Consider the following 27,447-nt stretch of genomic DNA (forward strand, 5'->3'; position numbering starts at 1 on the left):
GCTTCTTTGGGGAGTTACAGAACTTGGCCCGTTTAGAGAAGGTTCTCTCTGAGCAGCAGCAGCAGTGCTCAAGGCCAGGTTGGACACAGGAGCTTGGAGCAAGCTGCTCTGGTGGAAGGTGTCCCTGCCCATGGCAGGGGTTGGAGCTGGGTGAGCTTTAAGGTCCCTTCAACCCAAACCATTCCATGGTTCTATGATATTTCCATGGTTCTATGATATTTCCCTGGCACGTTCCCATTGATCTCAGCCCAGTTAAAGATGTGAATGTACTGAGCATTGTGCCAAGCTGACACGCTCTGGGTTTCCCGACTAATTTAAACCAACCGTAAACCTGGAAGCTGCTGGATTTTAAATGGAAATGCAAAGTTTTAATGAAGGTAATTGCAGCTGCTGCTGTTAGAGAAGGTGCAGTGTGCAGTATTCTAATGTGTGGTAACGCCTTGATATGCAAGGAACAGAATGCCCCTGGGAGGATGTGGAACCATCTGCCTCATTGCAGCTACGTGCTGGAAGCTGTCTGCTTGTGTCTCTAATAACCTCCAAGGTAGATGTTGTGGCTGTTCCTCACACACCACTTCCCAAAAGCTTTCAAAAGCTGTTTCTATTGTATTAAAATCAGGTTCTTGCCTCGAGTGTTAGTTTGTAAATGACACTTCTGGCTCTCGAGATCCTGCAGTTCAATCAGTTTCCAGCTCCTACAGATGGAATACATATTCCTAGAACTAGAAAGAGGGGTGACATCTATAACTAAAGCCAATTCGCTCCTGGAAATTGCTTTTAGCGGTGCAATTCTTCAAACTCAAAGCTGTGTCTTAAGGATGAAGATTGCTGCAGCTCCCAGCTTTGTGGTTGTTTGATGAAGCAAAGCAGGTTGAGGCCCTTTGAGGTTTACACTGGTTTAGGAGCACCCTTTCCTTATCATAGAAGCAAGACTTTGATTTCCAGGTGTTGTAATTCCCACGTGTGCTTTTATTGTGTCACCAAACAGACAAAGAGGGAAACCACAGCTCCAAGAGGAGCTCGTTTTCCAGAGGTGCCCTTCCTGCCGTGGTGGGAGTGTGTGGTGGGATGCTGCTGGGAGAAGCCTCGGTTAACACTGGGACCACGAGTGATTGTCTCAAACCCCTTAAAGCATTCAAGTGCTTTAATCGGCTGTTCCCACAGGACACAGGTTCCTGCTGGTTTTCCTCATGATCCTCCCTTCGTGTGTGGATGGAGCTTCCCCATGGGGAGGGAAGACGCATCCGAGGTGAGCCCGGAATGCCGTAAGTGGAACTTGAGCTCTGTCCCTTTACAGATTGGAGGATCCAGGGCTTTGTGAAGGGTCTCCCAGCTCCTTCCCAGGCACGGGGCAGATGGGATGGAGCTGGAGCTCTGCCTGCTGGTGGCCTCCATCACCAAGGCAGCACAGGGAGGGGATGCTGCAGTGGGGATGTGCTGGGCAGCGTTGTTCCCGCATGGATTCCCTCAGGCCACCTGGAATGTTGAGGGACCTCAGGGGGCAGATGCAGCAGCTCCTGTGCCTGCTGTGGGACATTGCCTGTTGAAATGGGCAGGGAAGGAAGGAGGGAAAGGGGGAACACTGACTGTGGAATAGATGAGGCCGGAGACACAATCTTCTGCATGTTTACATGCTAGAACATGGAATTAATTTACTTGACGCTCGAGTGTCTCAGGAGTAAGTATCAATTTTTATAGCTTACATGAAAATAAATCTTTTCTCCTTAGAGCACGATGAGGATACGTATGTACAATCGCTTCTGTTTATATACACCAATAGTTAAGTACATGAACACGTGGGGGAACAAACAGGTTTGGCTCTACAAGAACTGAAGGGGATGGGGACTTCCTGGCAGTCCGTCGGGGAAGCAGAGCGGGTGCGTCCCGCTGGCGAGTGTGCAGAGCACGGGACGGGGCAGGGCTGAGTCCGTGTACAGCAGTGACAGCCTCTCAGTTCTGGACACCATGGAGAGCACAGGACGGGGGCAGGCGGTGCCAAAGACCGGTCTTCCAAAGAGGACAGCAACGCCGCATCCACCACCGTGGGGCTGCTCCGGTAAGAGCCACGGTGCCTGCTCTCCGTGCTCCATCCTGCGACGGCGTCAGCCGCCCTCCTCATCACGTCCCCCGAAGCCAGCACCGCCTGGGGCCGTGCTGTGGCACAGGGCTGCAGTCCCCCTCCAGACACCACCGTCACACTGCTCCAGCCACCCAAGGCTGAAAATGTCTTTCACAGCGGGGTTCATCCCCCCCGCCCCGGGTCTCTGGCTCACGGGAGCCCCTCAGTTGATCTCCCCCTCCGTGAATTCCTCCTTTATGGACTGTTTGCGGGATTTGCAGTCGGGGAGGTCGAAGCCGAAGTCTGCCCAGTCGTCGGCAGCGCCGCGGTTGGGGATGGTGATGGTGTGGCGCACACGGAAGTGCACGGCCTCCATCACCCGCTGCCGCTGCAGCTCCCCCGAGCTGCCGATGGAGATGGTGGAGGCGTTGCTGCTGGAGCGCAGGAGCTGCTGCGCGCCGTAGTCGTGGCTCTGCTTGAGCTCCTGCAGCCCTCGCCAGATGACCATGCGGTACTGCTCCGGGATCTTCAGTGCTCCGAGGTCCTGCAAGGACAGCGGCGCTGAGGCACAGCTCCGAGACGTGGGGCTGCACCAATGGGAGTGGGGCCCGGACACCCCAGCTTGTGCTTATTGGGGTGTGTGGTCGCAGTGCCCCCAGTGCCCGTGGTGGTGGGGCTGGACGCCCTGTGGTCATGACAAGCCCATGGCACATCCCCCCAGAGGCGATTTCTCATGTAACCGGTGGCCATGGCCCAGGTACTCCAACACAATCTTTGCATCGGGGCTGGCTTCACATCAAAGTGATGTGAAATGGGAGGGACGGGACCTCTCCTTCGGACCAGGCTGCAGAGCAGGATGTGAAGCATCCTCATGCCTGCTCACACAGGTTTGATTCTCCTCTGATCCTGGACCAGGAGGCTGGAGCAGCCCCTGCCCAGGTCATGCCCCAACGCAGAGTTAGCAGCCAGTGCTTACGAGGCCATGGGCTGAGCTCGTAAAGCCAAGCCAGGTCCATAGCCTCAGGCCCTGCACCAGAACGAGCACGGTCAGAGCAAAGAGCTGCCAGAGATCAGGTTAATGCCAAACACAGAGACTTGGGAGCGTTAACTGCAGGAGACAGTGAGTATGTGATTAGTAACTACACACACCGACTCGCACACACGCTCTGGCCGTACCCGGCGTTTCCTTGCACAGCTCACAGACTCCATGGGGTTAGTTCAGAGAATGGTCCCAAACCAGGCTAAGGTCACACCACTGGCCCCAGCTACTAATGGAAAATCATTGTGTCTTGTATGGCCTCATGTCCCATCGCTCGCTCTGCCTGCTCCTGGGGGCAAATGGGATGGGGCAGGAGCTTTGTTCCAGCCCAAACACCAGTGCTGGGTTTATGGGGCTTGCTGTGGCTCAGGGGGTTTCAGGTTCTTAGGGTTTTTCCCTTCTTGTTGCCCTGATGGGGCTGTCAGCGCCAAGAAGCTGAGGCTGTGCGAGCTCAGGCACCTTTAGCATCCCATTGCTATTTTCATAGCAGCTTTTGCCTGACCTGGGCTATTTCATTCCAGAGCTCCCATCATACAGATGCCCTGGGCTTGACTCCCTTATTTCAGCCCCTCTTGACTTAAAGATGAGCAGGGGAAGATGCAGGATTGGATCAGATTTAAAACGCAGGTGTTCCCACTGGCTCCATGGGCTTTGTGCTGAGCACCTCAGCCTTCTTTTGAGTTAGGGGCAGATCTACCTGGGCTCTGCTCTGGGGACCTTTCTTGCTTCTGATGGTGAAGACCAATTGTGGCTGCTCTCAAGGACTGAGCTACCACTAAACCCAAAGGATGTGTAACTGGAAGGGATAAATCCAGGGCACAAAAGCTGTGAGCACATTGGTGCCCAGGTCTCCCTTTCCTTTCAAAGGGGTTTCAGACCAGCAGCCGATAGAAACAAGTGGTAAGAACAGATCTCCCCGAAGCATTTACCTCTATGGATAGGTTCTGCAGGTGGTAAATGTTCTGTAAGCCCTGGGAGGTGAAATAGTCGATGCAGTTTGGACACCCCAATCCTGTTAAAAAACTGCAGAAAACAGTTGGAAGACAAAAGTGGCGTTAACTCCTGAGCAGTGCAATAGAAGCTGTGCTCCCAGGCAGCGCTGCGGTGGCAGACTGGTCCTGCTGCCGTCCCGGGGGTCCCCTCAGCTGCCACCACCATCAGAGTGAAGCATGGGGTTGTGTTCGATCCTAAGGCTCCCCACGTTTTCCTCCTGATCATCAGGTTTCAGCTCAGTAACGTCCTTGGAATGACTCAGGCGAGATGGAGCTGCTGGGAGGGAGGCTGGGGCTTGGCTTTGGGCAGCGAGGCGGTGTCGCATCACACCGTGCACCTCTGGTTACCCTGCCCATGCAGCATCCCTGGCTCCAGCAGGGCGTCCGGCGGAACACCCATGGTCTGTTTGAAGACCGACACACTAAGAAGCGGCTGCAGGCCTGCTGATGTGCTCCTGATGGGAAGAAGCCACGTGGAGCTGTTTCCAGGCATTGCTGGTAAGGAAGGGGAAGGGGGGAGTTCCCAAAGCTGTGGGCCAGTTTGGTGTGCAGGAAAAGAGCCTCATTCAGGTGCCTTTAATTTTTGTATTAAATTGTAATTAAATTGTAATTAAATTTAATTAAGCAGGGATGGCTTTGCTAGATAGGGGTATGTGATGGCAATAGGGCTTCCTAACTGCTCAGTAGCTGGGCTTTGCTTTCTGGGCTCAGAATGGTCTACGTGGTTTCCTGAGCAGTGATTTCTCTGTTGGGACCAGTGGCCAGTTGACCAGTTACTACACAGATCCAAAGGTTAGAGGGAGGGACAACAGCAAGAAACATCAGAGGACAAGACAGACAGGGCACCGGCTGCCTCCCCTACCTGACGAGGCTGGGGTCAGGGTTGTAGGGCGGCGGGGGGGTGCAGTGTGATCCAGACACCATGGACTGGGATGCGTGGCCCCCATTCATCTCTCCATTGGGCTGCATGGGGTGACTGTTCAGCATTCCGGGTCCTGGGCACAACAACCACCCGTTAGACATCACGGTGAGGGGCTCCCGTGGTGCCGCAGTGGGGTGAGGCTCTTACCCATGGGTGCGAGGCCGGGCGCGGAGCCGGAGCCGTGCTGTGCGGGCTGCCCCACCAGCTGGTTCACCGAGGGCAGCTTGTTGATGCCTCCGCCATGGACCTTGTTCATGGGTGAAAGGACGGGGCCGTAGGAGGACGGGGGCTGCAGCTGGGTCCTGTGTGTGGGAACCAAGCGGTGGATTGGTCCCTGCAGCCACCCTGCCCCATCCTTCATCACCTCCAAAGGGCCCTTTCCAACCCTAATGATCCCAGAGGCGATCGGAACCCCCTGCTGAGGCTGCAGGCACCGATCAGAGCGCTCAGCACCCATGGGGGGGGTTCAGTGCCACGAGTGAGGGTCTGGTACTCACTGCCTCTGCAGGAGCTGCTGCTGCTGCTGCCGGTAGGAGTCAACCAACTGCTGCGGGACCAGCTCCACCAGCTCCAGGCTCTCCTTTATCTTCATCAGGATCTCGAAGTTCTCCCGGCCTCGCACCTGCAGGACGGAACAAGCCCAGGGATTCGCCTTGCTCCCACCCCTCCCAGCAGCCTTCCCCATGGACCCTTATTTCCACCCAACCACATCTCTGTGCCCAGGGGCTATTTGGGACTGCCTCGCACATGGATTCATGGATGCTTTTGCCCCTGTTCTCATCACCTGTGCCTCAGGATCCCCATCCTGCCCCACATCACATCCCCAAGGTGTTTCTCACCACCCATCCAAGCCGAGCTCTAAACCAGCACAGCTCACCAACACTTACAGGCACATAATACATCTCTTCCTCCCCGTGCCGTCGCTTCTTAATGCCAGCCCCTAGTGCTGGGATGCCCTGAGGGCTCTGCTTGAACGCTGGAAAGGAGAGAGGAAAAGCATTGGCTTGCTGTCCTTGGGAGGCAGCGCACAGCTGGCACATCTGGACAGCACCCAGAGCCGTGCGGGATGCTGCTGTTCACCTGGGTTCTGGCATTGGTGATGTCCCTTGGGTAGTGATAATGATGAACAAATACTCTGGGACATGAAAGCCCTGCACAAACAGCTTTGCACTGGGGGCAGGAGGGAGGGGGTCCTGGTTGTGAGACTTTAGATTTAGTCGAGAAGGTCAAAGCGTTGTGGCTGGGTGTTGTCTTGAGCCCAAGCTTCTGGAGCGCAGTGATTTTTGGGATGGGAAAGGGGTTGAAGCAGAAGCATCATGTGAGTAACAAAGGGGTGTGGGTGCTGGCAGGAGCCTGGGCTGCAGCACAGCAGCTCCCTGAGCCCCCCTCCCTCTCCAGCAAGGGACTCACTGCGCTTGTTGGTGCTGCCGTTCTTGGCTGCGCTCTCATTCAGGGCTTGCTGCTCCCGGTAATGGTCCTCATCAGCCTTGCGGTCCCTGCCCGGGCAGGCACAGATCCGGCCCTCGAAGGATCTCCTCCCTAGGACCTGGCCGCTGGGAGGAGAGGGGAATCAGTGACCCTGCTTCTGCTTGGGAAGTGCACCACAGCGCATCCAGCGCATCATGGTCCAGCACGGAAACCAGGGTCTGCCCATCCCTCCGTGTGAATGGATTGCTCAGGGAGCAATGGATCCCCAGGGTGCTGCCCTGCAGCAGCAGCGGGCTCCTTGGCCAGAGGAAGGTTCCAGCTGCAGCCAGAAAAGCTGATGCTGGCCTGGGTTCCTGGTCCCTTTGTGCCTGGTCCCCAGTCCCTCTGTGCCTGGTCCCCAGTCCCTCTGTACCAGCCCTTTTCCTACCTGCTGTGTGCTGGGGCTGCCACATCCCCTTCCCCTGAGGTTGCTCCCTGGAGGGGGGGATTCATCCCGAGGGTTTCCAGCCCTCCCACAGCAGTGAGGGATGCCCGTCCCTGCTCCGACAGCCACTCACTCTCGTGTCTCCAGGGTGATGATGATGAGGATGGGCCTCCTGTTCATCCCTCCCACGCAGCTGCTGTTGCACATGAAGTTGTACAGGATGGTGGTGAACTCGGTCCCCACCTGCCCGGGAGGGGAAAGCAGGCACTGAGTGATGGGGACGCAGGGAGGGAACCCCCGGTGTGGGTCTGGCCCCTCACTGGGGGAAGCCAGAGAGAAGATGGGACTGTGCAGGGGCTGCAGGGTTCCTGAGGCCCCCAAGGGCAGAACTGGGGGGGGAATCTCTCTTTGCACCCCACTTCCCAGGGATGGGATGCTCTCGGATGCTTCCCATGGCTGGGAGCTGCAGATGGTTTGGGAGGCAGGCAGGGGTGGCCTCAAATGGGCACGGACAAGTGGGATGCTCCCACCCAGCAGCCCCAGCACCAGCAGCTTCACCCTCAGCACCAGCAGCATCCCTGCTGGAGGCAGGTGCTGGTCCTGCCCCCCCATCCCCTGGTGGCAGGTACCTGTGGAGGCTCATAGGGCACCATCACGCTCTGCCTTCCCGTCACGGGGTCATCCACGTACTGGGAGAGGTTGTTGCCTTCCACGCGGATGAGGTGGCTGGCGGGGGCTGCCTGGCCTGCAAGGCAAAGCTCCGTGTTAGGGGCCGTGGCAGCGCCGGTGCCGGCGCAGGGGCAGAGCCGCGCTCACCATCATTGAAGTCGCGGCCGAGCTCGTGGTTGGGGCAGCGCTTCACCACCTCGGTGACGTGCTCTGCCTTCTTGTAGATGGGCATGGCCCGGATGATGGTGCCCGGCGGCGGCGGCGAGGACACCTTGATCTGGATGGGACATGTCTTGGCGATCTGGCAGTAGAGTTTCTTCAGCAGGGGGGAGTACTGCAGAAGAAGAGATGCCCATGGGGCGAGCGGCACTGGGCTCGATGGGGTGGTGGATGCTCCCCTGCCTGCCCCCGGCTTCCTCGGCTGCTCCCTTCTCTTTCCTCCCTGCACGGGGCTCACGTCCGCCTCCAGATGATGGTCCCACTGCACCGAGAGGCATTTCCAGCCCTTCTTCTCCTCTCCCACCCACCTCCTGCTTCCTCACTGCTCCATGTGAAGCATGAACATGGCACATTAAAATCAGGGTTATAAACCCCCTTCCTAGGAATGGGACCGTGCCAGGGCAAGGCTGCTCTAGGTGCCGACACACAGAATCACCCCAGTGGCTCCATGATGGATCTCAGCACTGCAAACTGCTGCTGCAGTCATAGGGCATGGTGACCAAAGCAAGTTCAGCCTTTCTTCATGGTAACTGTTCTCTAGGATCAGTATTCGGGTTTCCCCTGGAAATACTTAAATGTGACCGTATTTGCCCATGCTGCATCGTGTCTGCTTTCCCTGTCAAGGGCTGGGAGCTGCAGGAAGGGGTTCCCAGCCAGCCCAAGTGCTCTGGCAGAGCAGAGCAGTCACTCCACTGAGACTTGGAGGAAGCCTTGCTGCAAATCAGCATAAACCCCCTTCAGACATCACTGGAAGCATCACGCTGAGTCTATTATCACACACGAGTCCTGGCTGAGCCAAGGGTTGGGATCACCGAGGGCACCAACGCACCACAGCCTGAGGGGTTCGTGCTTAATGGCAATAACAGGACCGCAGCTCACGGTGCACGGCCTGGGAGTTCAGTTCTATGGAGCACGTGTGGCCCGGGCAGGGATTGTCCTGGCCATGAGGTGATGCTGTGCGGCTGCCGCAAAGGGGACACTGTGGTTCCTGCCCGTTCCAACCCTCCCTGCTTCCAGAGCTGGGGAATGCAGAGCCTGTCCCTCAGCTCCAGGAACCCCGTGTGTCAGCGCCCAGGTGTGGGGCTGTGCGATTCCCTTCCACCTCGCCGGTGCCACGCTGTTTTCCATCTCGCAAGGAATGTGTTTGCTATACAGGAGCCCACCCCTGCCGCACAGGGAGAAGCCAGTCCCTGCATGGCAGGGCATGTTCCTGCTCAAAGGATTTTATCTCATCCCCACAACGAGATTCCCGCTGCCAAAAAAATACCACCGTGCAGGGTACTGCTGGGATGTTAACGCTTGTCCCGAGCCACCCGAATACAGGTGGGCAGGGGACAGCGAGGCTCCTGCTGCCCCCCTCTTTGGGATCAGGGGATGCTGAAGCAGGGCTCAGCGCCGCACCGGGAGGGTGCTGTGGGGCTGACACAGTGGTGCATCCCTTGTCTTCCCAATGCCCCGAGCCCAGCCGGCAGGAGGGAGCTGTGCCTCCTGGCCTCACTGCCCTTGCTGTAGGCTCCCATGGAGCCTGCAGGTCTGGATGAGCTCCCCACCCCCGGGGAGCAGCTGAAGGGGGAAACGAGATAAACCATTTCCAGGTGGTCTCTGTAGGGAGGATATAAGGGGAGAAGCTTCTGCCAAGGCAAACTGCAGCAGTGAGGGTGGTCAAATGCTGGTATTGCCTCCCAGAGGGATAAGGCAGTGGGCAGAGCCTGCCCAGCACTAGAGAGGGCAGGAAGATGCTGTGGTCATTAGAGGCTGCAATCAGGAGCTATACAAGGAGCTCAATCTGGCAGCAAGAAATCACCCTCAGCGTGGGAGGTATGTGGACTTGCCCAGGGAGAAGGGATGCTTAGAAACATCGCCATTAACTGAAATACCCGTGTTTTGCCTTGGAACCTGATGACTCCATGGCCAGGTTGGGTTCCTGGGCGCCATCCTGCATCTCCAAGAGGGCTGTGCTGGAGCTGGAAGCACGGGCTCTGCTTGGGAGGCAGTTGCTCCCCTCTGCCTGGCTGGAGGAAGGAAGCTCTCGGCCATGGCCCAGGTAAGCTGCTCACCCACAGCGCAACGGGGGCTGAACACCCTCGTTTGAGGAGCCCACATGGCAAAACAAGGGTTATTCGGAGGGGGGCTCTTCCTTGCCAGGTGTTAAAATACTGACAACTCCTGTCAAAGGATCCTTTCATGTAGACATTCCCGGGCAGCCCTCGACATGCCTGGGAAATCTAACTGCTCTGGAAGAGCAGAGGTGCATTATGGCAAGTTCTTTGGTAACAAATTCTCTCATTATACCATGTTATGACATGGATAAATCTCTGTTAAATAGCAGAGCGATTGCCCCGCAGGGGGAAAGGCTGCCGCTCAACGCAGGCATGCCTCCACTGATAACCTTATCGTGTCTTAACAGCTCCGGGGTTGCCTTCAAAGATCCTTCCACAATAACAAACGATTCTTTTAAGGAACTCGGTGCTGATAACTTGGGCGAGCAAAGTCAGGGCTGTGCCCTGTGCGGCAGTGCTCCTGGTCCCGTGGACCCAGCCTGTCCATGGCCACCAAGCAGGATGTTCTCAGGATCCCAGGAGGAGGCTCAGCATCCCCAGCCAAGGAAAAGCCATTGGCAGCGTATGCTTTCCATAGGGGACAGCAAAACGCATGGCCTGCTCGGGCACTGGGCAGAGAGCCTCTGCTCCTACGTGCTTATCTGTATTCCTAATCCCCCTCCATGTGGGCATCCCTGAGCAGTGCTGTGCTGCACAACGTGCTTTACTGATGCTTTGCAGGCTGCTCACTCGTATCCTGCCTGTTCCATGGTGTTTGGATGAGCTGACCTCTTAAAACCAGCTGCACATGAACACTTCCCAGCGCTGGGGCATCAGCACATCCAGACCTCAGCCCCAGGACTTCTTTCACACCTACAGAAGAGCTTGGCTACGTTCTGCCCTGGGCACCTCCTGTCTGTATTTTCAGGTCCTGCTCTACCCTTTGGGCCGTTAGCATCTGTGCCCCAGTTACGTTATTGCCAAGGTCATCTCTGCCCGTAGAAAAAGCCAGAGAGCGTCTGTTAATGCCCGTTTGCAGAGCACAAGAGGTTCATTGCTCGTGTGGCTTGTGGGTGCTGGGTCTGTGTCAAAGAGCAGTAACAGCACTGCGCAATCTGCCTGAAGCCCACATAAACTTGCAGCACATTTGTTCCCCTGGGTTTCTCTGTAGTTGGGCAGCTTTCAGCGCCAGCCCTCATCTGCTGGGGTGAAAGAACACCAGCTCCATCACTGTCCCTTCCCTGCTCCTGTGATCTGTCCTGCAGTGCAAGTCCAGAGCGCTAGGAATAACTGGAAAAGCCAGATTGTTTAAACACCAGCAGTAAATCAGCATCAACCTCTGTTTCTCTAGGGATGTGGTACCCCAAAGTGTCTTTAGATGGGGTTTCTTTCACCTCTGTGTTTGAAATGCAGCTACTACTTGGGTGAGACAGAGACCGCGCTGCACCAGTAATGGGAAATAAGAGCCCGTGGTGCAACCGGGCACTGCAGGGGCTTGCCAAGGTAATCCTGCACTGCCACTGCTGCATCCAAGGAAGGGCTTCACACATCACAAGATCCAAATGCGCCGATGCCCCACAATGATTCACGATGGCTGATGCGAGCTGTGATGCACCCTTAGCACCCACTCCAAAAGAGGCCACTGCACTATGGACCCATAGCCATGGGTTTTCCCTATGGATGCTGACAGCCTCACAACCCGAATCTTCCGTGTGGGAAGACCGACTGGCAACGTCCATCTCCCCCAGCCCTCCCTGGGCAGCAGAACCGCTACGAGGATGTGTCCCAACAGATTCGGAGCTGATAAAATCTTATTTATCTTCAACTGTTGACACTGAGGCGTCCAGACTTGCCTGCTCCGGGAGGGCCGCAGCCAAGTCCTCCTTTCCCTCTTGAAGGAAATGATTTGCTCAACAATTACTTTTTCCACAAATCCTCCCCCCTCCTCCCTACCAGCCTCCTCCTCCTCTCCTACATTCCAGTCTCCTCATTAGCTCTACTCAAGACGTGTCCAGGACTGCAGTCAATGGATCCCAATAAAGCCACTAGCCTGGCAAGAGAGAGAGAAGAAAAGTGCTGCCTCCGGCTGCTAATTTCCTTGTGCTCCCCAGCAAGCAGCTGCGGAGCTGCATCCTGGGACAGGTTCGGACAGATCGGAGCCGAGAGGTGATAATAACGTGTCTGTCATCTCACTCAGACATGTAGCATCTTGCAAACCGCAAATACCGTTAACCGGCTCGGACGAATCTGTTACGACAGATCCTGAAGACATGCCGGCTGCACAGCTCGGCCTTTCTTCTCTCTAATTTCTCTTTAATAACCAGTTTTTAATCACCGGCCTCTGGAACTTCTCACTGAGCTGGAAATTCTTCCCAAAGCTCCTCTGTGCCTCCTTTACTACGAGAGCACAGCCAGAGCATCACTGATGCCCAAGAGCATGCGGTGCTGCCTGAGCCATGTGAGGGGCTGGGCAGCAGAGATGCTGCTCCAGAGCAGCTCTAAGGGATGCCCCAACCCTGGCTGCCCAATGTTGGCAGTGCCTGCACCATGGTGGTGACAACTTGGGTGCCACCTGCAGGCAACACAGTGGGGCCACCAGTGATGCCTTGGGGCTGCCACTGGAGCAGACACAGCAAGAGAAGCCTTGTGTGCTCCAGCCTACATTCTTCTACCTTTATTATCGTGCTATTACTGCTAATTACAATCCCTTTGCTCACCCCCAAAGGAGTGCTCTCCCTTCCTTCCCCGGTGTGCACATCCTTACAATAACTGCCAGCCAGGATCCCAGCCGTTCTTAGTCACCGAGCAACCAGCCAGCGCTGGCACACGCGGAGCTTGGTTTAATCTCTTCTAGTAAGTCTGACTCCTTCTGTGTGTCTGGATACTCGGGTCCCCTGACCAAGCCGGTGCTGGAGGTCCCTCTCATCCAGCAAGGCAGTTATTCCGTGCTGTGTTATCAAGATTGGATACAGGGAGCAAGCTGGGAGGGAAGAAGAGGCTGAGTTGGGCTTGGGAAACTAAATACAAAAGCCACAATGGCAAGACCTGGACCTGGGGGAGATCAGCACCACCCGCAGCATCCCTGGCAAGCAGCAGGGAGCTGCTTCTGCTTCTTTACAGCCCTGCCTGCAGTGGGCACAGGCAGAGAGCGTGGTTTGCAGGGGGCACACGCAGCATCCGTCTCTCCCCATCCTTTAGACTTCCCAGGAATGTGTGGCATGGGATGCAGCCACATCTCCTCCCAAAGGCCTTGGTGGGGCTGTTACTTGTGATAGCACAGATATGTATTTCCTCCTGCAGCCTATTCACTATCTCAGTCCCTCCAGCAGGTCCCTCAGTCCCTACATCCCCTGCATGGTGTGGATCCAAGTGGAGAGGAGCCGGCCAGAGCAGCCCCATTTCCCTGGTACATCCTCTCCCACTTCTGTAGGTGAGCGCTGCCTTCCCACTGGAGCAGCAGTTGCCAGTAAGTCGTTCCCTTGACCTGTGCATACCATAAACGTTCGAGATAGTGGAGCTGATAGCGGGATCGTGTTGGAACATCGCACACCGAATTCCTTTGCCTTTTTTTTTCCTTAATTCCATTGTGTCTGGAGCTCCCGGAGCCTCATCCACGCCCTGTGAAAGCTGGTGGAAAGCCTCCAGTGGGCTGGCTTCAATGGGCCTGGAGCGCGCTGATGCTGAGGCTGCTTTCCTACTCCTGGCACACCAAAACAGCCACGCTCTTCTGCCCAGCCACCAGGGTGCAACCAAAGATGTTTGTGGCTCTGTGCCGCACTACGCATCCCCCTGCTCATCCCCAGCCTGCTGCTGTTGGATGGGGACCTCCCTAAAACACGGTAAAGTGCCAGAGAGAGGGGCTTGTTTTCTGTAGGTGCTGCTAAAGGTCTTGCCTTCCTGTTTACAACCCCCTTTACCCCAACAAGTGACCAAGGGAGAACCTACCTCCTGCCACACCAGTTATTCCCACCTTCCTCATTCAGTTTGCATCAGACAAAGCATTTCAGCTCCCCCAGTACCCACACTCCAGCTGCAAGATCAGTGGAGCTGCTGGACCCAGGTCAGCATGACAGTTTCCCACTGGCCAAGCACTGGGATGCTGTGGGTGATTGGTTTGCTGTGGGTGACTGGTTTGCTGTGGGTGATGGGTGCTCCATTGCAGCGGGAGCACCTCACCTCCTCTCTGAACCTCTCCATCCTTTCCATTGCAGGCTATTTGCTCCCACAGGCAGCAGGCAGAACCCTGGATGGGGACCCCTCTATGCTTATCCCTGGCTTCATGGACCCCCTGTCTGCTCAGCTCAGAGGTTTGTCCCTCTCCCCCCAGCCCCAGGGTCTCTGTGCGAGCCCGGGCAGCTGCCCCACGCGGGGGGCTCCATTCCCCACATCCTTTTTCAGCCAGGCCACGGGAGGCCAAAGACCCCATTAACGCTTCTGCCGGCTCTGGCACACCGAGAGCCTCTTAGAGGGGAGGGCGCCGGGATGCGCCGCGCACCCCACTTGCGAACAGTCCTAATTACCCATCAGTTACCAGCTGGCCGGCGTGGCCAGGGGCTGCCCGCGAGGAAGCAGCCGGGCTGGGCTCGCAGCTCCAGCGTGCACGGGCAGCTCCGGGGACCCGGGAGTCCTGCGAGCTCCCAGCAGACCGGCAGATGCCGGCGTGCCCCGTCTTGCCGCGCCGCAGCTCCCGGTCCTCCCTCCCGCCGGAGCACGGCCTCCAACCCACAGGGAAAACCTTATTGTCAGCGTTTCCTGCCCGTGGCTCTCTGCTGGTGAAGGGGCCATTAAAAAGGAGCAGGGAGGTGGAGGCGGCCGGGGGGGGCCTTCCTGCAGCGCTGCTGCTTTGGGTCAGGATTCGGGATGACGTGAGGTGCTCGGAGTCGGGATGTCACCCATCTCTGCAAGGGCAGACCCGGTTCGGGTGATGTGACCCCAAAGCCCTGTCCGAAAGCTTCACCTCTTCTCCATTTTCCTATTTCCTAATGTAGAAACTCAGTGGTGTAAGGCTACAGAGAACAGATGATGATCCTCTGGTTCCATTCCCTACACTGCTGGTCCCTGCCTACTCATTTTGCATGGAGCCTGCAGAGTCTGCCTGAAGTACAGCTTATCTTTTGCGAGATATGCGGGCTCTTCATTTGAATACTTCAGGAGTTGGAGAATTCGCTGCATTCCTTGGTAAATTGTGCCTATGGTTAATTATCCTCCCTGCTAAAAAAATTCCACCTTGTTTCTAGTCTGAATTTGCCTGGCTTCAGCTTCCAAGCACTGGATCTCATTATGCTTTCTGCTATTAGATTAAAGAGCTGCCTGCTATCAGAAAACATCTCCTGCAGGCTGCGATCGAGCCACCCTTACTCTTCTCATGGAGACCTTTCACGCAGAATGTTTCTGGTATCACCCTTCATCTGCTCCAAATCTTTCATCTTCCTTGGATCTCCCTCCCAGACCTTTTCTGTTTTGGCAGCAGAGGGTTTGGAGCATGGACACGAGAGCTGCATGTGCATGGGAGGGCAGGGAGCTCCATGATGCTCAGTTCCCCCTGCCCAGGCGCTGCAGAGCGAGCCACCATGCAGCCAGCTCATCTCCTGATGGTCTCTGGCCATAAGCCTCCTTCCCTCAGCATGGGAGAATGGATAACGCTGTGTTTCCCAGAGGGATTTGGTCAGGACCCTTCAAAACCAGCAGTCTATTGGGCTACTCGCTTCCATCCACCAAAGCTGATGCCAAGTCATTTGACGACCCGCACCAAACTGTTTGGCTGGGCATTGCCTCTGCTCCAGCTGTCCGCTCCTTGGCTGATTCTCCATGATCCAATCCCAGACTGCAGGAGGCCTTTGGAGCTGCCGGGCTGGCAGGGTCTTCCTCAGGGTGAAGGGCTCCCACTGCTGCTTGGCTGGGTGGCGTCATTGAATCCCTGTTCAACACTTCAATGGTCCTGGTGCGCATCGCTCGGTGCAGTTAATCTTGTTCAAGAGCTGTGAGGCTTCCCCAGCTATGGATGAGGAGTCAGCCTGGATTCTTCCAAAGTGTTGAATGAAACCATGCGTGTCCTTCAGCACACCGAGATGGTTAATTCTGATACCCGTGGCTGCAGCATCCCTGAGCTGTCAGATGTTGCTGGCCCCAGCCTTACTCACCGCACACTTAACTCTCCTTCCCAAGTGCCTGCATTTCCCAACAGCTTTCCTAGTCTTACTTGTACGCTGCTACACGTCGCTTCTGTGGAATCACACTGCGTAGGTACATCATCGTTTGTACATGGACTGGCAATACAGAACAGATGGTTTCCTGCTGAATTCCTTTCTCCATTTAACCAGGACAGGCTTCCAAGCATGGCAGTGACAGTGCAGAGCTCAAGGTGATCAGGAGAAAGGCAGCAGCTCATCTTCCAGCACAGAACATGCAGCTGCATGGCTGTGGCAGCCCTCAGCCAGGAGGACATGCAGTGAATCTGGCTGTCACCGAGCAGGACCACTCTTTACATGGTGAGCCGGGCGCTCTGCACCATCAGCACTCCTGCAGGAATTCCTTTTGCAAGCGAAACATCCCCTGTACTCTTCAAGGTGCAAGATGCTGCTGACCCACGTCTGTTCACAAGGCTCAGCTCCACTGCAGTGACATGCGGGCTGAATGGTGCCAGTCCTGCAGGCAGCCCTCTCCTGGGGGACGTTCCATCAGCCCTGCCTTGCAGTGCAGGGTCTACACATCTCTGACTGCTTTGCCAAGCATTAAACCTGCCTCTGGGGCACAACCCTCTGCTCTTCGGGGGATAACTGCCCAGAAAGACCTTAGTGGCTTGTTCAGTTTGCTCCCTGCAGCTGCAACAAGCATCATCTGGCAGGAGAGAAGGGTATTTCCCTACTGGTAATTACAGTGAGCACAGAGCATACCTTTAGTAGGTGTTCTCTATGTCTTTTGACACGTGTGGGTACCCCCTGTCTCGCTGTCTGAGGGTGTCCTGCCCATAGCTGTGTCTGCTCCATCCCGTAGCCATCTCCCCAGTGCCAGTAGCTGGAAACAGTGGCAATCTCACATTAGACCCTTTCCAGTCCTCCTGCTTCTACCCAGGGAGAACTGAGACAAGACTTTGTGGGTTCAGTTTCCATTTGGCTGTTTTTGTGGCACATGAATGCCTCCTTTCCCTTGACAGGTCCTGTGCAGCTTCACTGTTACCTGAAGTGAGTTACCCCTGGTAAGGATGGAATTGGGCTGGAATCACATCCGACCCTGAGCACCTATTTACTAAATACCTTAAGAAATGCATCCTTTAGCAGCATCTTCAAGGAAAGACAGAGGAAAAGAGTGAGGACAACCGCTCCTATGAGGACAAGTCGTGTTTAATCACAGAGCTGGTCCCAGCCGCCGGGTCAGCACAACTCAGCAGTGAAGCCGTGATGCTCCAGCCTTGGACACCGGGAACCTGCTCTGCTGTCCCAGCCAGGGACTGGGCTGCATTCAGACCTCAGCTCCCTGCTGCCTTGCCCACTCTGCCTGCCTGCGGTTGTCACAGACCCACCGCCATAGCCTGTCCCCCCTGCACCCTCTCCATGACACCGGGCAGCCCCCTGTGCTGCGCCGGCAGCAGTGAGCAGAGCAGCACCCAGCAGGCGCAGCCCGGGATCTGCCAGCATGAAATCATCCAGGGACACTTTCTGTCTGCCGCGGCAAGGACCATCTTGGCAATTCAACACATCAGCTTCCAAAGTCCAAGCCGCCAGCACCCCCCGGGCTCATCTATCTCTCCTGGTCCCCTCTGCTTGATTCATGATAGTGTCAAACCACAGCCCCGGCGGAAACCCCTGAGTCAGGAGCCGGGATGTGAGTTTAGGACCACAAAAAGCAAAGCAGTCCCCGTTCATTCTGCCCGGATCCTGTGTCCCTGATGTGCAGGGGACTGCACGGACGGGGACCAGCCCCGCTCCCGAGGACCGCGCTGCTGCGCGCCGGTCGCGGCGCCGGGCAGCGATCCCTCCGTGATTAAACACCTACAGTCACTGTGCCACGACTCGCAGGGGTTAAGTCACTCTTCTGACACGAGAGGAAAAAGGATTGTAAATGACAAGCAACAATTTACGGCAAAGCTGAGATTGGTGACAGTGGTTGCGAGCAAAGCTCCCTCTCACCCACTGCTGCGCCTCTGACAGCGGTAGGGAAGCACCATGAGAACGAGGCAGGTATTTCCCCGGGATTCTCCCACTTTATGATTTTCAGGGATGTTCACCTTCAGTTTAGGGAATTGCTGTGAGAAAAGTTACATTCAAACCGCTGTTCACAGCCCTTTTGGAGAGCATCGCTGAAAGCAAGCACTGATGCTAACTGCACCTTTTGCTTTCCAGGGGAGCCCGTGCAAGTGAGGTCCCCACTGGACAGTGGCTGCATCCTGCATCCACCCCATGCAACCAAACCCTCTGCATCCCACTGCAAATCACCACCAAGACATTCAGTTGTGTGCGAGCTGAAAACGCTGGGGGCATGGCAAGCATCTCCCTAGCGAAGGCAAGAAGACATGCAACAACTTACTGTCCAGGTGGCCGACTTGGCGGTGCTGGATTGCTGGAAGGTCACCTCAAAGTGGTGGGGACCAGGGTAGTCAGTGTTGGAGGGGATGACGGGAGCTGGGGACATGGCGTCGAAGGTAGAGCTGGGCTGCGAGTAGGGCGAATGCGTTGGGACATTGGAGGTGTGCTCGGAGCTGTAGGGGCTGGTGGAGGCTGCTCTGCTGCCGATGCTCTGATCCATGCTGTTGTTCAGCAAATTGAACTGGGACTGGAGGAAGGGAAAAGGGGAGGAGGGAAAAAAGAAAACACCAGCCAGTTTGAGACATGGAACCTCACCACGGTGCTGCGCTCCGGGTGTCCTGTTACAGCCTCCTTAAAGGGACAGTGCGGGAGCCCGGTGGAACACCCCTAAGGGTCGCTTGGGGCTTTGGACAGGTCACCACTTGTGCGAGGGGTGACCTCGATAAGCTTAAACCATCCCCTTCCACTCGCTCCATCCTCATGGGAGGCAGCGAGGAGCTGAGATTCCCGGGCTCTAGCATGGGTTCTGCCATAGGGGACCAGGCAGGGATGCTGTGGGAGATGTCCAGCGGCTGCGGGGTGGGAGAGATGGCCCCGTCCTGCGTCCTGAACACAGGATGGGTGCTGCCATCCCAGCAGCGAGGGTCAGGGAGGATGAGGAGGAGGATGACCGCCCACCCTGGGTGAGGCATCATTCCCACTGCGACCAACTGAGGCAGGAGCTGCCTCCATCCACCTCCCGCGTGCATTCCCGTGTCGCATGTGCACACACAGGGCACCTCTGGAAGCGTTTCCCTCTGCAGAGCCGGCTCTGAATGGTGGTTTGGGTGATGCTCCCCACATGGGATGTTTGCTGTCAGCAGCTTCCACCCAGGCAGGTCTAATTTGGGGAAAACCTCAAACCTACAAAGTAGCTGCGATGCAGGCAGGTCACTCGGCAAACGTGCCTCTTTGGGCTGGTTCTGGCTCTTATTCCAGACCTGCTGGGCTAAATCCTGACCTTTTGCTATTTAGTTTTCCTATTCCCCTTCTGAACAGTCACTGTCAGAGTCTTCCAGTAAAGTGGCAGCAGTTTTACCTGCAGGCACAGCCTAAGCTAAAGTGCTCTCTCAAGAGCCGCATGGCTCAAGCAGCCTGAATCTCTCCTCAATCAAACTAAAAAAAAAACCACTTCTTTTTTCTATAGTAGGGAAATAAATTACTATAAAACCCCAAAATCACAAATGTAATTGTTTCTCAGAGCAATAGGGATGGGTTTCCCCCCAAAATCTGCAGCATTTCCAAGCAGACCCATGCAGCCTGGGCTCTGCAATGACCACGTGCAGTGGCCACTGCACTGATCCTCGTCATTCCCTCTCCCCGCAGCACCCAGCACTGGCAGCTCCGGGATCCGAGCGCTCCAGGGGGGCGGTTTGGGGCCGGCCATCCCACTCTGCCACCTGCCTTCCCCCGCGAAGGGCTCACGGCTCAGGAATCAAGAGACGTGTTTTAACTTGGGATCCCAACCTCACCCAACCGTCTGCGATGTCTGATGGTTTAAAGGCACTCAGCCTTCTGCAGGGAAGCTCTCCTGTTGTCTGCATCTCTCCCAAGGTCGTTGGAGCCTGTGACTAACCGGAGGAATGCTGAGCAAGATCCGGCTTGTTCTTACACAGATACAGCCATCTTCTCCCCTAAAATATGTGCGTAAACCCCTCTTTTCCTTCTCGCCGCCCTATAAATAACCCAGCTGAAAACAAGCCCCCCCCATTCAAACTATCCACAATCCCAGGTGAGAAACTCTGGCAAAATGGGTGTTCAAAACACCCATGGAAATCCCTTGTTGTCCAGCTGGGAAGCTGCAGCCAAGTCATCCTCGGGAAGAGAAGCTCAGGCATGGAGCAGGGAGAGAACAGCAATGGGAAAAGGGCTTGCTGCTCACTGGGGTTGATCCACAGCCTAGATAACCCCAGAGTATCCCAATCGAGCTGGTTTGTTCTCCTAGGAGCAGGGAAGGGCTGCGGGGACCTGGCTGCACACACACCCTGTGCCCTGCCATGTGCCTGTGTTAGGAATGAACCAAACAGAGGGTAAATGCTCTGCACAGGATGAGCAAACCAGGGGACCTGCAGCACCATCCTCGTATATCCAAGAGCATCCCAACCTCTGTATGGGAGCCTTCCCTTGGGAAAAACGGTGACCACTTCATGCATGAAGGAGATACAAGACTCAGAGCATCTCCTCGACAAGTCGGGCTGGCCACCCCAGCCGGGATCCTCACCACCATAAAGCAAGGACCAATGTCCCTAATCCCGGGCTTTGGAAATCCACCGGCACAGACCTGCCCAGGCAGGTGCAGGAAAAACAACAGGATTGTTTGAAAAATTGACTACATTTTGGAAACAGTCCCCTAAAAGAGAAAGGGAAAGTGAGAGCGTTCGTGTGTCTGTGTCAGCAAACCCAACGCAGGGCTTGAGTGTCTGTGAATACACATCCACACAGGTATGCTCATCCACACACGCAGATAAACGTTCACATGGCTGCAGCAACAACATCCCAAGCACAGCACTACCCTGCGAAATGATCCCGGTGCTTCGGACCAACAGACATAGGACAAACAGGAGGAATGACGGAATTCCTGGTCAGGAAGCACAGCACTGCTCTGTTCTACCTCCAGCTGTGTCTCTGCCCGTATCTAACTTCCATAATGCCAGAGAGCAGACTCAAACCCTCCTGCCTGGGAAAGCAACCTCAGCGCTGGAGGACAGGGCTGAAATCGGATCGCCCGCAGCACAGGTACCGTTTCCTCTGCCTCCCAAAGGCTCCAAAGCAGGGCAGAAAGCCCGCCTAGGGCCACAATAATGCTGATGGCTTGGCCCAGGAGGTCCCCAGTGAAAGACAAACTGGTGCTTGTGGTGCAAGGGCACTCCTTGAGTGGATGCTCAGGCTGATGCTGCTCCTGTCTGCAGTGAAGGAGCCTGCATCCCTTCACACTGGAGCTTGAAATCACGCCTTGGGCTCTGCAAGCACCATCCTGGGCAAAGCAAGAGAGGAACCCGACCAAGCCACCAGAGCTGCAGCATCCCACAGGGATACAGCTCATTATTCATGACAGCCATGGGATGGGGAAAGGCTCGCACCAGGACAAGCCCTTGGTGCATCCCAGCTGGAGCCTGCACTCGGCACAGGGTGATTCCAATAAAGCAAGAGAAACCCCATTAACAACAAGGAGCACCTACCGTGGTGTAATGCTGCATCGGGTCGCTAACGTACAGCATTTTAGTTGTCTCGGGGCTCACGGGGCGCTGGGAAGCGTCCTGCCACGGGAGTCATGGGGTCGGGGCAGGAAGGCAGGCGGAAGGAGGGAGCGCCGGAGCAGGGCCGGAGCGGCAGTGCCAGGGATGCTGCGCTGGCCACCCGAGTGCAGCCAACTGTAGGCTCTTTTGCCTTTTTCATCTCCCTTAGTTCTGTCAACTAGCTGCATCCAACAACAAAACGGGGCCCACCCCTTCTGTCCCTCATGACTATTCATTAAAGCACAGGGCAGGCCCCAGCTTGCCCAGTGATGGACCGGGCGATACCAACCATTCCCACTGCAGGGAGAGCGGGGGTCCAGCTCCAGCATCCAACCTGACTCCTGGCTGGAAAGCTGCTTCCAGCTGAGCTGGCCTGGAAACCCATTTTGCCAGAGCCTGTTACCAACAGACGGAGTCGGCTGCATTTGCATTGACCAGATGATGCAGTGACTCTAAGACAGCTCCATATCTCAGAGATACGGAGCTATCCCTATTTAGATGTTTAGATAGGGATAGGTAAGGATAGATATGGGTACATAGGGATAGATGTTTAGATAGATATCTAGACAGATACGGATAGATATATGGATGGATGGATGGATGGATGGATGGATGGATGGATGGATGGATGGATAAAGATAGATGGAGTGACCAGACAGATTTCCTTCCAGCTCGAGGCAGACGGGGAACAGTGTTCCCTTCATCCAGACCTGAGTTGAGTGGCATATCTGGAAGGTGGAACCAGCGTACATCACCCACATACAAGGAGGTCCACAGCAGTGTCATACATAAAGCTCTGCACAAACTACCAGCTCTGTAGTTGGCATCTCTAAGCAAAAGGGTGGCTGAGGAACTGTTCCCATCTTTAATTACAGCATCTCCTCCTGCAGGACCCTGAAGTAGGCTTTCAGGAGCAAGGCAGTGCCCATGCAGGGAGCATCACACAGGGCAGCTCTTGGAGCATTTGGGTGATGTGCTCATTGCCACCGGGAGCAGCGGGCTCACCGCACGGAGCCCCCACCACAGCTCCCGTGTCCTGCCTTCCTTTCAGGCAGGTGGCATCCCGTTATCTCTGCTTTTCTTTCCACACGTGTCAGCCAGCGAGAGCTGAACAAGGCTCCACCGGGAACACCACGGGGCCGGTGTAAACGTTTTCTATGGCTCATTATCCCTAACAAGGATCAGGAGCTGCCTGTGCTCAGTGCCCTGCGAGGCCAGTGCTGGCCTGGGCTCACTGTGGTTGCAGCAGGAGCAAGCTCAGCGAGGGGCAGCTCCCAATTAGCACCACCACCTCCACCTGATCCCGCTGCCAGGCTCCTGCCCCTGCAGGCAAAGCCAGGGAAAGGGAGGGAAAACGAGTGGAAAGCGAGGGAAAAGGGACTGGGGGAGGGGATGCAAAGCTGGAGAGGAGGGAAAAGGAGCCCTTCTGGAGGGAGATGCAGCCAACGGCCGGAGCCGCTTCAGGGATGCTCCCGGGAGGCAGCGCTGCTCCCGGCACTGAACACAGCGAGTGACCTGGGAGTCTCACGCGTCCGCTGCGCTTGTCAAACCCTCTGCCTCAGAGGGAGGCCCACCAGATTCCCGGCAGGGAAGGGGATGACGGTGGGAGCAGAGCTGGGTGTCGGGAGCACAAATGCCCCTCCAGCAGCTCCGCTTGCAAATGGCTTTCACTGCGCAGCATGTTTGTACCAGAGTGAGTCACACTCCCCTCCTGTCCCAAGCTTCACAGGGTACCCTTGCTCCCAAGGTACCAAAGCTTCACTGCCATTGTAGCACGGAGCCCCTGCTGCTGCATGCAGCTGTCTTATCTCTTCACAAGTAACCACTGTTTGCCCCCTGCATCATCCAGCTGCAGTCACAGGTTATCAGCTGTGCACCACCACCAGCAGCGCTGCAACTGTACTGCTTGTGTGTGGTTTATGAACCAGCAACATCCCACTTCCTACCCCAGAGCCCCCAGCCCACTGCGGGGAAATCCAGCTTGCTTGATGCTTCTCCCTCTCGTGCAGCCTGAGCACACTCACCATGACCGAGTCATTCATGCTCCTCATCTGGAAGACATCCATCGTGACCTCCGTGCGGTTGGAGACCTCATTGCTGCTGGCGTGGTTGGATGGAGGGAGGTCAAAGTAGGTGCTGTCTGGCTCCCTGCAGAAGAGGGAATGGCACAGTCAGCCCTCGGCTCACCAGCACAGCCCACACCACCACCAGCAGCCTGCCGTTCCCTCGGCCCTCGGCCCCTTCCCAACTTCTCCTCCATCCGCTGCTTTCAGGACATACATGCTCCATGGAATTTGAGCTGCCTGTCATCACCAGTGCTCCGGCAAACGGAACGGTCTGAGCATGGAGATCAGAGTTGGGGAGCAAAATTCTCAGTGTGCAAAGATGAATGGGGAAAGTGGAGCATGATAAAGACACCCGTCTCACCTCGGGCTACAGTAACGATATGTACTGACACGGATTGCAGAGCCAAGGCCACTTCTGCTCCCAATACACCTCAAGGCAAACCATCGGCCATCACTTACAGCGTGCTCCAGAGGTGCTCAAACGTTGTGCCTTCATCAGCGGGCGAGGACTGGGACATCTTCCCGGAGGGGGAGTCTGACAGAGGATAAACCACTCTAGGAGCAAGGAGACACAGCGAGGTTAGAGCTGAGCATGCCGCCTCACGTCCGCACGGGCAGGAGCTTCCCACCTCGCACATGGCTCGGAGCCATCTTGACCCTGCGCTGCCTTCCTCTGCCCCGCCACGCAACCATCCTCCTCCTCCTCCCTTACCCGCTCCCTGGGAGCAGCGGGACCTCTCCCCTGCCCCGGCTGACGTGGATGTGCACTCTGAGGCTGCTCCTCTTCCCCAGGCCAGCGTGAGCACCTCCTTTCAACTCCGTCCCGACATCTAATAGTGAAAGCCTGAGGACTTCCTGCTCGCGGGGCTCGAGCCGCCGAGCGCGAGGGCAGCGCTTTCTGCCTGAGTGGTGCTCGGGTCCTTCTGAGTCAGACGGGGACCGGGTGGCCACAGGGGCTGAAATAGCTACCAGTGAAAGCCTGGTGTCCTCCCACCCCTCCCCGTCCCATGTGCGACAGAGAAAGGACCTGCACATCCGCTGTGGGAAAAGGAAAAGCCTAGAGCTGCCTGCGGGTGGCCTTACCCTGCTTCCATGCTGCTTTCCCTGCCCTAAGGCAGCAGGAGCTTCAGGAAGGAGCCAGGCCTTTCCCTTCGGCACAGAGCAGCTCCGCACCGCCCCGGCTGCGTGGTCACGATGGGTGACACCAGCTCTAACCACGCAGCCGCCCTCCTTGTCAAAAGGAAAAAAGATCTGACTATTTTAAGGGCGTTTTGGAGGTTCCCTTTCACTTTCAAAGCACCAGCGGCGCTTGCAAAGCCAGGCCAGTGTCGCAGCACGCTCCAGCTCTGAAAGCCACGGGACAAAGAGAAGCTCGGGCTGTCGATGTTAAAGCACAGCCCTGCTGCCGTGGTCATCGCACATCCTGGGAAAGCATCTCGCCGCGAGGATGCCAGCCTGGCAGATGGGTGTCTGGGCTGACAGAGTCACAAAAGGCTTTCAAACAGGGTTCCCCAAGGTGCCAATGACTGTAATTTACCCTAAAAGAAGGTGCTGGTTAGAGTCCTGTTATGCAGGGAAGGAAGGAGGCATTCACATCCAGGGAAACTGGGAAATCACTCCTATGGGGATGTCCAGCAGAAGGATGAGAAGGAGAGGAGGGAGACCCTGTGGCACAGCTGAATTAAAGGTGACTGGGAAGAGCCTATTTCCACATTGCTAAAGAAGCAGTGCTAGATGGCCTGGGTGTAATTACCTCCCCAGTGCCTACAGTGACTAACCCGGGGCTAAACACAGCAGCAGTGGCAGAGCTCCACAGGTGCCCCAGCCTCTTCCAGCCCCTCGGATCCATTTGGAGGCTCTTCCCCTCTGCCATAACTGTGTCAGCTCCCTGATGTCACCAGCTTCCCAGCGCCAGGTTGGAGTTATCACCCCGACTTCTGCCACAGAGCTCAAGCCAAACCCACACCAGGAGGATTCGACACCTCCAGAGACCAAAAGCTGCTTCTTAAAGTGAAGCTCTCTTTGAGGAAAGGGTGCTCGGCGTGGCTGCATGGGGACAGCTGCCTGCAGCAGGATGCACACCGGCTTTATTGCAGGCTGCTGGCGTGATCTCGCTTGGTTTCATTGGGAGAGCCGCTATCCACCGGCTTCCCAATGCAGCTCCAGCATTCCCTGGGTTGCTGCTTCCCTCTGTTGCTGGTCAGAGCATTGCAGGGAAGTTGCACATAGGAAAACCCGGCTGGGAGTAGTAAGACAAAGCCTGGGGAGAGGCAGTCCGCCACCTCTGCTCCATGGGGCTTAGCACCCGGGCAGGGGCTGCCACTATGGGGGCTGCAGGTGTGTCCAGGAACTTCCCTTTGAATTCCCACTGGTTCCAGAGATGGGAGAACAGCTCTCTGGGGGAGCAGAGCAGATGAGCTCACATATATTCAACCACAGGTTCATTCAACCCACGGGTTTGACCACAGAGTCTGAAAATATTCTTAGAATTAGTATAAACTGACTCCCTTTTTGCATCACTATAAGAAGGTGAAGGTACCACAGGCGTGATGTGGGGGTTACAGCCTTGCTGAGAGCAATGCCTGGAGCTCAGTTTCTGTGCTCTCTAGGAAGAGCATCTTTGCTCTCACCATTAACTTTAAGCCTCAATTTTAGGCACCTAGAACTGTCCCTTCCCGTTTCACCTGACAATAACCTATTCACCACTATCCTGCCACTCTAAAAACCAGCAACAAAATGTGACAGCATTTTGCAGCCACCTTAAAGGGAGATAAATGCATAGACCCTGTATAATGAGGCTATGCCTAATTCTTAAAGACTCTTGCCCATCCTAAGAGAAGAAGATGACTTGTGAGAGCCATTCCCAACTCCCACACTGAGCTTCTGTGTATTGCGTGATGGCTGTGCATTGGCTCCTGGACCTTCTCATCTCCTCCACACAAGGAGACCCATCCGGTTCCTCCAGCCCACAGCAAATAACTTCATGTTTGCAAACTCCTGAGGTGCCAACACTACCCTGTGCTATCGCTCATTCATTGTTGAATTCCCACTGCAAAGCAAGGCTTGTAAAAGCAACCGAGAATGAGCAAGTTTCCCTGCAGTGCAGCACGCTTGGATGTCAGGAGCCCTCTTTGGGATCCAGCAGTTTCCTGTCAATTTTCTTTCCAAGGAGAGAGCAGGATTTTTGATACAAAACAACTCAATCAGACTCATTGATGGGCAGGAGGCGAAACCAGCCAAGCCATCCTCCCTGCCTGCCACTGAGCATCAGCCATGTGGAAGGACCCAACTCAGCATCCTGTCATACCCATCCCCACCTCTGCCTTTCCCATTCCCATGGCCCATTTTTACTCCACAAATGCTTTAACCCCAGATCTAAGGCACTTGGGAACAAACTTCCCACAACACTTTAATACCGCAGAACTAGCCTACAAAGCAACGCAGCCACAAATCATCTTCCAGTTGCATTAGCAACACTCGAGAGGGTCGTGCCGAGTAACTCCCGCACACAAACAGCAAGGGATTCCCTTTTGTCACGTTTTTCCTCCTACCTGCTCTGGCTCCCCAAGCGCTTCGAGTTCCCCTGGAGGTCTCCCGCGGGCAAGAGCAGCCTGGGATTGAGGATCTATGTTATTTACTGCCCTACAATCAAGTAGCGTCCTGGTCGCCTAGGCAATGACATTGGAGCTGCTGAAAGCTATGTGAAAAGTGAGGCAAAAGCTTGCGCGCTCCTTCCTGGAGTAGGAGGCAGTTGCAAGGGGGTGGGGAATGCTCAGCCAAGCGTGCCCGGGAA

At 55.9% G+C, this 27,447-nt stretch overlaps 1 protein-coding gene and 1 long non-coding RNA gene across 4 annotated transcripts; one reads left to right on the forward strand and one right to left on the reverse strand.

Annotated features, from left to right (window-relative positions):
• Positions 1-2,262: 2,262 nt before the first annotated feature.
• On the reverse strand, positions 2,263-27,331 carry TP73 (tumor protein p73). 3 transcript variants are annotated; one of them, XM_061450397.1, is made up of 14 exons: positions 27,206-27,331; positions 24,114-24,209; positions 23,613-23,736; positions 18,315-18,560; positions 7,681-7,867; positions 7,494-7,609; positions 6,998-7,107; positions 6,423-6,565; positions 5,900-5,988; positions 5,510-5,634; positions 5,160-5,314; positions 4,953-5,085; positions 4,028-4,121; positions 2,263-2,603 (listed from the first exon to the last, which is right to left on the reverse strand). In XM_061450397.1, the coding sequence occupies exons 2-14, from the start codon at positions 24,170-24,172 to the stop codon at positions 2,283-2,285; spliced, it is 1,902 nt and encodes a 633-aa protein (XP_061306381.1). In that variant the 5' UTR covers positions 24,173-24,209; positions 27,206-27,331; the 3' UTR covers positions 2,263-2,282. The 3 variants fall into 3 exon arrangements, with proteins under 3 accessions (XP_061306381.1, XP_061306380.1, XP_061306382.1); XM_061450396.1 differs by lacking the exon at positions 27,206-27,331 and adding an exon at positions 24,738-24,873; XM_061450398.1 differs by lacking the exons at positions 4,028-4,121; positions 27,206-27,331 and adding an exon at positions 24,738-24,873 and having other exon boundaries at positions 2,458-2,603.
• LOC133267615 (uncharacterized) lies at positions 9,411-14,485 on the forward strand. Its single transcript, XR_009742819.1, has 3 exons — positions 9,411-9,570; positions 13,121-13,257; positions 14,003-14,485. It is a non-coding gene; the product is annotated as an uncharacterized LOC133267615 (long non-coding RNA).
• Positions 27,332-27,447: the final 116 nt, after the last annotated feature.

This window comes from Pezoporus flaviventris, unplaced genomic scaffold (assembly GCF_033815535.1).
Source record: "Pezoporus flaviventris isolate CSIRO_AGI_PZ_B2104156 unplaced genomic scaffold, CSIRO_AGI_Pfla_v1 ptg000009l, whole genome shotgun sequence".
In the NCBI taxonomy this organism is placed as follows: Eukaryota; Metazoa; Chordata; class Aves; order Psittaciformes; family Psittacidae; genus Pezoporus; species Pezoporus flaviventris.

Excerpts from the sequence above, each read along its gene's own strand:
- TP73 (XM_061450396.1), bottom strand. Across the intron at positions 6,566-6,997 it reads ATCACCCTGGAGACACGAGA|CGGCCAGGTCCTAGGGAGGA; the intron begins GTGAGTGGCTGT and ends CTCTCCTCCCAG. Across the intron at positions 2,604-4,027 it reads TGCAGAACCTATCCATAGAG|GACCTCGGAGCACTGAAGAT; the intron begins GTAAATGCTTCG and ends CTGTCCTTGCAG.